The sequence below is a fragment of the Macrobrachium nipponense genome, chromosome 24 (assembly GCF_015104395.2).
Source record: "Macrobrachium nipponense isolate FS-2020 chromosome 24, ASM1510439v2, whole genome shotgun sequence".
NCBI classification, from domain to species: domain Eukaryota; kingdom Metazoa; phylum Arthropoda; class Malacostraca; order Decapoda; family Palaemonidae; genus Macrobrachium; species Macrobrachium nipponense.
In genome coordinates, this window is record NC_061091.1 from 64,485,824 (window position 1) to 64,499,024 (window position 13,201).

A 13,201-nucleotide genomic window follows, 5' to 3' on the forward strand; every position below is an offset into this window, starting at 1 on the left:
CTGGGAAAATATTGGTTCTTGGCTAACTAAAAAATTACCACATTTATTTATTAACAATTTATAATGTAATTGTTAACATCATTATCACTGATAAACAGCTTAACCATAGGACAAGTACAAGAGGTCTATTTTAAATTAATACATTAGATATCATTAAATGTATTACAACTGTTCAAAATCTTATGATTTGATACACTGGAATATTGATGATTCTGACAAAATTTCTTTCAACTGACAAAAGAACAGTCACATAAAAAATGTTTGTAAATGTTGCTGTGCACAGTTTGCATTCTGGCGCTGGGTCATTTGGGTTATTCATACAATATGGGTCAAACAAGAATGACAAATTTGAAGGTAGGATATTACTTCAATGTGGCATACTTTGATGCTGAAATTACTGTTACATAGTTTTAAGTATATTCTTGAACAATATCCACTGATCATCTCACAAACATGTAATACATCTGAAAATTTCCTTAATACTGTACAAAGAAGGGTTTGTGAAAGCATTAGCGACCAGTAACTGTGAGCAATTTTATTGGGTAATGCTCTATTGAGAACTGCTTAATAGTCCCACACAAAATTAATTATTTGCTTTCAAATAAGGTCATAATAACAAAGAAATGATGAATGAAATCTCAGAGAGAGCTAAGAACAGTCAACTCCCTATCAAATTTGGCCACAAAATCTAAGGATTTCTATATGAAATCCCACAGAGAGCTGAGAATGTTTACCTCTCTATCAAATAAGGCCACAATAAGAAGTCCAGTTGCAATTTGTTTGACGTAAGGCAGCATCTGGTCAGGATGATAAGCCCTGGCAAATGCCCAACACAAATAACAAGCAGCATCTCTGGAAAAAAAATGCATGTCAGCAAACCTTTAGGATATCTATAGTGCCTTGTTGATAAGAGAGAAAAGTCCTTCAGAAGGCCAACAGGATGAAGACAACACAAATGTATGTGACAGTCATTAGTACAAATCTTTCATCCTCCCTCATCATCTTATCATCGCCAAGTATGAAGGGGGAACAACAGCCTATAATGGATAATCCTGAAGAACAGTCAATGATGAAACTTAACCTCTTAACCTCTCATGGAAATTTTGCTGAAAGTTGCTCATGCACTTTTGTGACAAACTTGCAATTTCTCCTAGAGTTTCAATCATTGAGGAGAGATTAAAGAACGTCATCTCATCTACAAGAGAAAAGCTTACTGGTTTTATTCTAAAAATACAAGCATCTTATTTATTCTTTAACCTTACTAGCAATCAAATTTCTATTAACAAGAAGGTACGCTACTTAAAACTATTCAACTGGGATTATGTGCTTACCAAACACAACATCACACATGCTTTCAAAACTCATTACACTCACAAATTCTGACTCACAGATACCCTGATTATGCATCACTGAAAAAAATACCAATTCACCACATTCGAAAAGTGCAAAACAATGAAAAAAAAAATTTATATTTCCTACCTAATATTTGATCCTACAGAGCATTGTCCACGCAATTCATCATACACCAAAGCTCTTTCAAGAATTGGTGCTATGGCAGGTAGTCTTTCAGGCAACAGCAATCCTCGACGAGCTGAAACACAAAAATGATATTGTTATGATACAATAAAGTTTGTTCATACTTACCTGGCAGATATAGATATAGCTGTATTTTCTGAAGTCCGACAGAATTTTAAAAACTTCCGACACACGCAGTGGTTGGCCAGGTGGTTAGTACCCATTCCCGCCGCTGGGAGGCGGGTATCAGGAACCATTCCCATTTTCTATTCATAATTTTTATTTCCACTGTCCCCTGAGGGGAGGTGGGTGGGTACTTGATTATATATATCTGCCAGGTAAGTATGAACAAACTTTATTGTATCATAACAATATCATTTTGTTCATGAAACTTACCTGTCAGATATATATATAGCTGAATCCCACCTTTGGAGATGGGAAGGGACAGAATAGAAGGATTTTGGGAAACAAATGCATGCAGATGATTTACATCTTGGTTCCACCTGTTAGCATAGCTGACTTCGTGATTACTGTCACCCAAGTCTGCTTCTGCTTTACTAGAGTTGCCAGCGAGGTAGAGACCTATAAAGCTGGTGACGCACTCCAGATGATCTGTCAACGGGGGCGTGACCACAATGTGACTAGACCATATTGACCATACCATGAGGGCTAAGAAGTAAAATAAATATATATATATATATATATATCACCACCTGACCAACCTAGCCAAAGTAATTAAGGTGTGTTAACTAAGGCTTAAGAGTTAAGAAGTCGCCGTTGTCGGCGACTCAACAACTAAATTAAGAGCTCTTCCTAACCATTTTCTACAGGATAGGATGAGTGGTACTTCTTGCCCCCAAGATTGTGTCTGCAGACACGTATGGCCCTAGCGAGCAGCAGATCTCATATGCCATCTTCACATCTCGCAGGGAGTGTGAAGTGAACACAGAGTTGCTTCGCTAAAACATGGTACTCAGGATGTTGCTGAGTACCATGCTCTGTTGAAATGCTTCCGAGGCCGCGCCCTCACCTCGTGAGCATTCAGATAAAAAGATTTCAAATCTTTGTGCAAACACAATGAAGGAGCATTTTTGAAAGAACTCCTTAACACTAAAGCCAGGGTGTTCTTCGATATGGGCAAGTCTGGTCTTTTTCGGAACACTGCAGATTGCCCGAATGACTTCGACTTTCTTGAGTTTTATGTAGATAAAACTTGAGAGACCCGACAGGGCACAGGACTCTCTCTGGCTCCTGCCCACTACCTGTAGCCATCCTTGCTTCCAAGCTCCTGGCCCAAGGACAAAACGGGTTTCCATTCTTAGGCCACAACGGAAGGCTTAGAGAGCACACCGCCTTGTGTTCTCTAAAGCCAAAACTTGTGACGATGGCTTAAAATCTCACTAACCCTCTTTGTCGTATCTAGGGTGGTTAGAAGAAGGCCTTCCTGATCACATGCAAGAAGTTACCAGGTAGGAGAGGTTCTAATGCTTTGACATCAAGAACTTCAGACTACGTCTAAGTTCCATATTGAAAGCTTCGATCTGGACATGCACAGTCAGTCCGTCTGTACTAAAGTCAGGTGACCGACCAGTTGACCAGTCCGACGAATCAAGGACAGCAAGGCTGTACCCTGAAGACCATAAGGCACTATTCTTTGCTGAAGGATGAGTGCCTGGACTGCCTGGGCGATTCAATCTAAGCAAACCTTGGGGGTGTATCAATGCAACCCAACGTCGTCAGCGAATCAACTCCTGACTCGAGCTTCTGGTGCCAGGAGAAAGGAGCGAGGAGCAAAAAGGCGATTCAGTCCCGAAGGAAGAATGCCTGACAGTCCAACCTGGTCTCATGTTACACGATCATCGGGGGTGTTATAAACGCAACCGACTTCGTCAACAAGAAACTCAGGGCTACTATATGTCGCCTGATCTCGCACGAGTGTCTGACTCCGAGAAAACAGTGAGAAAAACAAATAAGTAGATGGTGAGCGAGTTTCGAGATTCCACAGAACTCAAAGATCGTGAAGGGCTTTGTTGTTTGACAGACGCAACTCTCTGAGCCCAAAGGCCGTCAACCACATATTTGCGTATTCTTTAATAGTTGTGACTGCCAGCTTATCCCATTCTTCAGACGGAAATGGAAGACGGTAATCTTATTCCTGTCAACATCTCGATAGTCTGAACGTAGTCAGACTCAGAGCGGAGAGGTTAAAGGTACCTTTCGAGTTAGAGTAGACCGACTCTCTCGGAAAAGGTCCTTGGAAAGTGAACTAGGAAGTATGTGACCTCTGTGAATCCAGGATCCTGAAGGCCAACATGGGGCGATCAGTGTCATTGTCGCTCCCTGTGACGTCATAAATCCTCTTATTACATTTCCTAAGCGAATGAAAAAGGGGAAAAGAGACTAAACATCCATCTCCGTTCAATATCATAGGATGGCGTTTAATGGTACCGATCCCGGATTGAGAATAAGGGAGCAGAGAAGAAGAAGCCTCTTCGTCCCCAACATATCAAAGAGAAGAATGAAAGGGCGCCCCTAAAGTCTCCACAACTCTCAACTTACTTCTAAAGAAAGATTCCACTCGGAAGTCAATAGTTGCTGCCGTCGATCGAGACGATTCGTACGGACTTTTGCAATCCTGTAACGAACCTCTAGAGGATCGTTACATTCTACGCCTGTTGTTATAATAGGCTCTTTCTCGTAAACTCGAACAGGGACCGAGAGAAGATACTTCTTAAGATATGAGAGAGCTGTGGAATATCAGAGTTGATCTGGACCACTGGTTCCCAAAAACTCGTTTCGAGGACTGGAGGGACTACCGAATCGCTTTTACTTCATTCAGATTAAGATCCAGGACATCTGAAACCCTATCCAGATGTCCGGCACCTTCTTTCTATCACCTCAGGTGATAGACGCACTGAGAGATGTTCAGAATCATTCCTAGATCTTGAATAATATTTCAGTTTCCTTGTAGGAAAAAACTGTGGTCTGAATTGCAGTCTATTCGGGGAAACAAACTTCTTCAGGAAGGAAATGGTCCCAGCAAGCTCATCCATTCCCTCCCCGAGTATGCTTACTTCCCTAATAAGGCTGCGCTTTGCCTAAGCAGGAGAGCATATAAAAGTGCAATGTTGCGGTAGACTCGTAGTTCTATACCGTGCGGTAACGAGCACCGAAAGGATTAAGAGATAACTCTATTGAACTAGTAAGGCAAAACGAATGCACGTTTATTCATTCACGTCAGAAGAAATCCCCTCAATCTTAGGCTAAAGTCCGTGATTGTAGGACAGAGATACAGTTAGTCAGTCAATCCCGCAGGAGAGACGTAACCGCCAGCACAGAGATACGGTTAGTCAGTCAATCCCGCAGGAGAGAGAGACGTAACCTACCGCGCATGACAGCGCACGATCTGTTACTGGCTCGGTTGGACTGCAGCAGCCAGCAGCTTACGAACGTCGTCTCTTAACTTTATGTCTGGGTTGCCAGCTACCCTATTCTACGAAGAAATAGGTCCGTTATTTTGAGCAGAAAGACTCTCAAGCTGGTATATTTAAGCGAAACAGAAAACGCTAAATATATAGATGCGTTTGTGTCGTCAGAACACTACCATACAACGGTAAAAGATAAATCGGAAACTCCTGGAAGGCTGCAGGGAGTAACGATTAAATGTCCTTAAAATAGACAATAGGCCTCTCGGTTGCCATCCGAAGAGGTAACTACAGCAAGCGTATATGACTTGAACCAACCAGAAGTAAAATAACGCAAGGCAAAATATGAAATTATATCACAATAAAGTTTGTTCATACTTACCCAGCAGACATATATATAGCTGAATTCGGAAATACAGCTACATACATATCTGCAGGCAAGTTTCATGAACAAAACTTAAGAGAATCGAAGCAGTCAGCTCAAGCTTCTTATGTTATTGGACATAAGCGTTCATTGACGTAGTCTACAAGTCTACTTTCTTGTACGAGTCTGCGAATGACGAATGAGAGCTCTTCCGAATCTTGTCAATAAGAGCTTATTCGCTTACGCAATATCAAGTTAATGAGATGTTTGTCAATGAGAACTAACCCATTTACGGGACAAAGAGATATTTTGTCAATGAGGGGATACCCACTTACTTGACAAAACGATAGTATATTGTCAATGGGGGAAAGTCACTGAATTGACAAAACGTAATCCAGGAAGTCGAGCATTTATTTTTCTGATTCCCGTCTCAAACGAGGAAGGGGCAAGAATCTGTTAAGAGACTGGGCTTACAGCAGGAAGAACGACGATGTTCAATTCGGCAGCGTAGTCCCGAACAAAAATCTATCATCTGAAAAACCCTTTCAGATGGGCTAAAAAGCTTGCAAAATTATCCTGGGAAGAGGAAGAAACTCTCCAACCAGTTTCCTCTACCGTATCACAACTAATGCCTGCTAAAGCTTAAAATTTATTGGCAGTATGGCAAAGGAAGTCCTGTCTTGCGCTTTCCTGAAGAGCGTCCTTTTGATGAGTGCCTTTGCAAGAATCCTACTGAACGTTGCCGAGAGTCCTGACGTGCAGGACATCGAGCCTTTACATAACCCGTAACTGCCTTATCGCAAAGTCTTGACTGCGGTAGAGAAAACGAGATCTTCCCTTGAGCTTTCCTTAACTCCATCCACCTTTGTGAAAAGCAATATAATATTGACAGAGACCTTCTTGAATTCACAAACCCGAGGTCTTGCTGGGTTTCGAAGACGAAGTTGTCTGTTCACTTTAAGCTTCCTCCGAAGCACTGCTTACTTCACATTCTTTGCATGTGAGGTATAAGGTATCACCGAAGGTAGAGGTAAAAATGATATTGTTATGATACAATAAAGTTTCATACATACTTACCTGGCAGATATATACATAGCTATCGACTCCGTCGTCCCCGACAGAAATTCAAATTTCGCGGCACTCGCTACAGGTAGGTCAGGTGATCTACCGCCCTGCTCTGGGTGGCAGGACTAGGAACCATTCCCGTTTTCTAATCAGATTCTCTCTTCCACCTGTCTCCTGCGGGGAGGCTGGGTGGGTCTTCAATCGTATATATCTGCCAGGTAAGTATGTATGAAACTTTATTGTATCATAACAATATCATTTTCATACATTCAACTTACCTGTCAGATATATACATAGCTTGATTGACAACCCTTTGGTGGAGGGCAAGAGACAGCTAACTTACTGACTAGACAGGTAAACAACATATGTTGTAGGTATAAATAAAACCTTGGTTCCTACCTTATTAGATGGAAGACTTTCGTGGCTACTGCCCAGGAGTCTGCTTCACCTCAAGAGCCTTAGCGAGATAGTGATCTGTGGCCAAGAGTTCTTGCTGGTCTGTCGATGGGGTCTTATCCACTTACTCGGCAGAGAAAGGGCTAAACTGCATTTGTCAAGGGGTGCTAATCCGCTTATATGACAACACGCCTTCTTTAAGGAGCACACAACCGATCCCGATCACCCGTTCCTAACCCGTGTTAGTTCTAGATTGTTAAGAGTCATCCCCAAACTCTTAGCAAACAACCACAAACTCGAAAATCATACATACAAAATCAAACAACAATTTTGTACCCCTCTAATAGTCAGCTGTCACTCGATTTCCTAATGAAGAGAAGTGAAGGCCGCCAGTGCGACATCTGACACTCCCATGCGCAGGAAACACAAGAACACAACTGACAAGAGGGTTACGTACACATATTTAAGGATCGTGCTCTCTCTCCTTTACCCAGAACCGTCTGTGCTGACACAAACGGACGGCCTAGAGAAAAACATTTCTCATACGTTACTTTTAAATAAAGAGATGCAAATACTGAGTTGCATCTCCAATAGGTTGCGTCCAAAATATTTTTAAGTGACATATTTCTCTGGAACGCAATTAATGTCGCGATTGCCCTTACCTCATGAGCTCTTACTCTCTAAATAGATTAAAAGAGTCATCTGGGCAGTTCTTATGAGCCTCGGTAATTACACTTCTAACAAAGAAGGCAAAGCATTTTTAGACATAGGTCTCTTGGGGTCTTTCACCGAGCACCATAGACCATGTTGTGAGTCTCCCAACCGCTTCTTTCTGTCCAGATAGAATTTCAGAGCTCTAACTGGACAAAGTGATCTTTCTATTTCTCTGCTACTAGGCCTAGTAAGTCCTTTTACCTCGAAACTCCTAGGCCAGGGATTCGAAGGGTTCTCGTTTTTGGCAAGAAAAAGAGTCTGGAATGAAACAAATCGCAGAATCTTCTTTGAAGCCAACTCGTGACTCAAGGGCGTGCAACCGCTGACCCTTTGAGCCGTAGCCAGGGATAGCAAGAAAATATACACTTTCTAGTTGATATCCCGGAATGAAGCCGTATGAGGTGGTTCGAACTTTTCCGTAGGACAGAAATTTCAGAACCACATCTAAATTCCAGCTCGGAATCCTAGGCTCTACTGACTTCGACGTTTCAAAGGAGCGGATGAGATCGTGCAAATCTTTATTATTCGTCAAGTCTAAGCCCCTGTTTCTAAAGACTGACGAAAGCATACTTCTGTATCCTTTAATTGTTGGTACAGAAAGATGTGACTTTTCCCTCAGGAAAAGAAGGAAATCCGCAATTTCGGTTACAGAGGTATTGGAAGAGGACAGCTTCTTCGACCTGCACCAGTTTCTGAAAACTTCCCACATCGATTGGTACACTCGCCTAGTAGATGATCTGCGGGCTCTAGCAATTGCGCTTGCCGCCTTGCGAGAAAAACCCTCTCGCTCTGACAAGTCTTTCGATAGTCGAAAGGCAGTCAGAGCAAGAGCGGGTAGATTTCTGATGGTACCTCTCGAAGAGGCGGGGTTGTTTGAGCAGATCTATCCTGTTTTGGAAGAGATCTGGGGAAGTCCATTGTCCACTCCCATCACCTCCGTGAACCAAATTCGGGATGCCAATATGGGGCTATCAGAGTCATTCTGGTTCCCACTTCGAGGCCACAAACTTTCTGACTACTTCCCCCAGAATCTTGAATGGGGGAAAAGCGTACACGTCTAGCCCTGACCAGTCCAGGAGAAAGGCGTCTATTGCATAAGCCCTGGGATCTTCTACCAGGGCGCAAAATGTATCTATCCTTTTGGAGAGAAACGTGGTGAATAGATCTATCTGCGGTTTCCCCCAAGATACCAAATGGGTCTGACAGACTTCCGAGTGGGAGTCCATTCTGTAGGAAGGACCTGGAACCTCCTGCTCAGTCTGTCCGCTCTCACGTTCCTCTCCCCTTGAACAAATCTCGTTAGAAGAACCACGTTCCTTTGATTGCCCAAATCAGCAGATCTCTTGCCAGTTCGTATAGGGCGAGAGAGTGAGTTCCTCCTTGTTTCTTGACATAAGCCAGAGCGGTCGTATTGTCGGAGTTTATCTGTATTACTTTTGTCTCTGACTATCTGCTCGAAGCTCCTTAGCGCGAGGTGAATCGCAAAGAGCTCCTTGCAATTTATGTGCCCATGACACCTGCTCTTCCGACCAGGTGCCTGACACTTCCTTGGACCCTAAAGTCGCACCCAACCTGTCTCCGACGCGTCTGAGAACAATGTCAGGTTTTGCGTTCCGAACTCTAAGGATACTCCTTTGTTTTCTTCTAAGGGGGTCAACCACCACCTTAATTGTTGCTTTACTTCTAATGAGATTGGAAACGTGTCCGAGAGCTTGTCCTGTCTTCCCACTCCAACTGCTTCTCAGGAAGAACTGAAGCGGACGGAGATGTAGTCTTCCTAGAGGAAAGAACTGTTCGCGAGGAAAGGGTCCCCAGAAGGCTCAACCATTCCCTCGCTGAAGTACGCTCTTTCTCTAAGAAGTTCAATACTGTGGCACAGCCTTTCCTTACTCTCTCTTGAGAAGGAAATACTCGAAAACCCCGAGAATCCATCTGAATCCCCAGATAGACTACGTTCTGGCTGGGGACCATCTGGATTTCTCGAGGTTCACGATTAATCCTAATGTCTTTGTCAATTCCAGGATTGTTGACAGGTCCTCCAGACACTGCTTTTGAGACCTGGCCCTGATGAGCCAGTCGTCCAGGTACAGGCAGTCCCCGGGTTACGACGGGGGTTCCGTTCTTGAGACGCGTCGTAAGCCGAAAATCGTCGTAAGCCGAACGACGATTGGAAATATGTCTTAAAACTAATAAAAAGTTATAAAAACCTTTCTTGTAATCCTTTGGTTACACTACATGTTGTTTCCTGTAGTTTTATGTACAACCTGGAGTTATTTTCATAAAAGAATGCTGGTTCTTGAAGGTAAAAACTATTGTAATCCTCTGGTGACACTACATTCTTGAAGTTTTATGTACAACCTGGAGTGATTTTGCCAAATCTTGAGGGCTACAAGAACAGCTGATTACTATTTACGTATCATATAGACTAATTAAAGTAAACGTATCTTTAAATAGGCTTATATATTAGTATCAACAAAACATTTCCTGCTATGAGTCAGAGGCCGTTTAATGAAACGAACACTTCTCTGTCCTATCTGTTCAGAAAATAAATGTTACGTCAATCCCCGAGACGGTGACCATTGTTGCCAAGGCGTCTCTCTCTCTCTCTCTCTCTCTCTCTCTCTCTGATCAAATTACACTGGAACTTTGACATACGATTGCCCTAATATACGAATGTTTTGAGATACAACAGAAAATTTGCGAAAATATAAGCTTTGATATACAACGAAATATTTGAGATACGATTTTGCGATAAGTGTTAGTTGTATAGGCGACGGATAAATGGCGTTCAGTCTGTTTGTTTGTTGGTGCTGCATGTCGTTGTTTAGTTCGTTGTATTTGCGGCTATTTTTCGTGTTATTTTGTCTATTTTATTATTAACCATGGGTCTCAAAGCTAAAGACAAAGCAGGTGATAAGAAAAAACCCAAGAAAATGATTTCGATGGAAGCAAAACATGAAATTATAGCAAAGCATAAAACCTTCCAAAGGCATCACCATTATTTCTAAACTACAAACTGATTAAAATAAAAAAATAAAAAATTAGTTTAGCAATGTTATTTCATTTGTGTTTATTACGTAGTTATTAGTGTACATACGTAAATAAAAAGAGAACAAATCGTTCCCTGCCACCCTTCCCTACCTCCTCCCCCTACTGGCCTCACGTCATCTTTCGTTGTGGTAAGTAAAATTCCTTTCTTTTTTTTAATTGATTTTATTAACATTTATTATCATTTATCACATTGCTATGTTATTTTATCATTATGTGTGTTATTACTCGTTTATTTGTGTATAAATTGTGTATATTATATGTAATTTAGCTGTGTTTAGGTGTGGTTTCATACCGCTAGAACGGATTAAATAACATATTACATTATTTTAAATGGGAAAAAAATGCTTTGAGATACAACTGTTTTGATAATACGACGATGGTAACGGAACAAATTACAAATTCGTATGTCAAGGTTCCAGTGTTACTGGATAACTGTCTATCTTTGGATACTTCGATTTTGCCAAATCTTGAGGCTACAAGAACAGTTGATTACTATTTACATATCATATAGACTAATTAAAGTAAACGTATCTTTAAATAGGCTTATATTATTAGTATCAACAAAACATTTTACTGCATGAGTCAGAGGCCGTTTAACGAAACGAACACTTCTCTGTCCTTAACTCGGAGCGTCGGAAGACACCTCTCCTTCTCTCTCTCTCTCTCTCTCGTCTCTCACTCTCTCTCTTCTCTCTCTCATTGTAATCTAACCAGAAACTTCGTTTTGTTATTATTACTGGAAACAAGCAATGATTTTTTTCATTATTTGTGCTTTTGGACTGTTATATGTAAACTTTGCGCACCGCAAGCTAGTATGGTATTCATTCGCTCGGAAACTAGTTACCGACATATGAGGCGTCACTAAAAAACATAGAAAAATACGACATAAAAGTGTCGAAAATCATCATAACCTCAAAATTTTTGTTGTAATCTAACCAGAAACTTATTTTTATTAATATACTGTGCTAAACTATAAAGGATTTTTATCATAGTATGAGTTTTTTAAAAGCGTCGTTAACTCGGAGCGTCGGAAGCGTCAGCGTCGTAACCTCGAACAAGCGTCGTAACCCAGGACGGATTTTTCCATTGAATATTTAAGAAAAAGCGTCGTAACCTCGGAACGTCGTAAGCCGGAACCGTCGTAACCCGGGGACCGCCTGTATAGGGAAACGTTTATCCCTTTCATGTGAAGGTGTTTTGACACATTTTTCATCAAGTCTGTAAAGACTTGGGGAGGGCCGTAGAAAGGCCTGAAACACAGGGCCCTGAACTGATAGATCCTTCCCTCGAACATGAAACGAAGGTACTTCCTCGACGAATGGTGAATCGGGACGTGGAAATATGCGTCTTGAAGATCTAGGGACGCCATCCAATCTCCTTGACGGAGAGCTGCAAGTACTGAGGCAGACCGTTTCGTTTCCATGCTGAACTTCTGTTGTTGTACGAATTTGTTCAGCGAACTTACATCCAGTACCGGTCTCCATCCCCCCGAGGCTTTCGCTACGAGGAAACAAGCGATTGTAAAACCCCAACCCCGGGAGCTTTGATCCAGAACCAGCTCTATTGCTCTTTTGTCCCACATCTGTTCCACCATTTGACGAAGAGTATCCCATCAGAACAGGGTCCCCTGTATCTGGCTGACAGTTCCCTCGGTGATGTTGTCAATGGGGGCCTGTCCTTGAATGGGATATAATAACCCTTCTTGATTATTGACATCGACCAAGGATCGGATCCTATGTCTTCCCATGCTCCGCAAAGAATTGTAACCTGGCTCCTACAGGTGTCTGGAGGAAAGATTTCTCATTTTCCCTTTCCTTCTTAAAGGGACGGAAGGCAGATCTTCCCCTTTTTTCCGTTGACTTTCTTCTGACGATGGATCTAGCCTGAGGGCCTCCTCGAAAGGGCTGCTGTTGTTGAGCTGGCCTAGAGGCTTTCTTTTCCTCACTAGCCACAGGTCTATTTTTCCTTGAGGATTGCCTTAAAAGATCTTGAGTGGCTTTCTCAGTTAGCGAATGGGCAATGTCTCTCACCAACTGCGAAGGAAATAAATGTTCAGAGAGAGGCTCATACAGCAAAGCGGATCTCTGCGAAGGCGAGACGGCCTTAGTGAGAAAGGCACTATGAAACCGCTCTCTTCTTTAGTATTCCCGCACCGAAGAGGGAGCACACTTCGGCCGATCCATCTTGAACCGCCTTATCGATGCATGTAAGGATGCTATGCAGGGTTTCAGGGCTTAGTTGTTCTTTTTCATGGGACTTCTTAGCAATAACCCCAAGGGACCGATCTAGGAAGTTAAATACTTCTAAGGTATGAAAAAGTCCCTGAGGAGATGGTCCATTCCGAAAGACCCATGTTGCTTTCGCTGAATTTAAGGCATGTCTCCTCGACGAGTCTACGAGACTGGAGGAAGTCCGATTCAGCTGAAACGGGCAGAGACAATCCCATATTTCTCCCGTTTTCGTTACCATATGCCTCTCCTACCCCTTAGTTTTAGCGGGAGGCATGCAAAAGATCGTCCTTCCTAACTCCTTAGTCTTGATCCAGGAGTCAAGAGATTGTAAGGCCCTTTTCATGGATATGGCCGGCTTCATTTTCAGGAAAGATGAAGACTTGTGTGCCTTCGTACTTGAAAATAGAGAGCGAGGAGAAGGAGGAGCGGCTGGAGTCAAT

At 42.4% G+C, this 13,201-nt stretch overlaps 2 protein-coding genes across 4 annotated transcripts in view; both read right to left on the reverse strand.

Moving 5' to 3' along the window:
* The window catches only part of LOC135205693 (protein sel-1 homolog 1-like), a 337,811-nt gene that overhangs the window by 145,304 nt on the left and 179,306 nt on the right, over positions 1 to 13,201 (reverse strand). The gene's annotated exons all lie outside the window — the stretch shown is intronic.
* LOC135205689 (tubulin-specific chaperone D-like) overlaps positions 1 to 13,201 on the reverse strand; it is a 99,286-nt gene that overhangs the window by 37,947 nt on the left and 48,138 nt on the right. For all 3 annotated transcript variants that reach the window (XM_064236608.1, XM_064236606.1, XM_064236607.1), the window contains exons 9-10: positions 1,480 to 1,591; positions 735 to 852 (exon numbers count right to left, since the gene is read on the reverse strand). In XM_064236608.1, the coding sequence (XP_064092678.1) occupies positions 735 to 852; positions 1,480 to 1,591 (230 nt within the window). The remainder of the gene's footprint in view (positions 1 to 734; positions 853 to 1,479; positions 1,592 to 13,201) is intronic.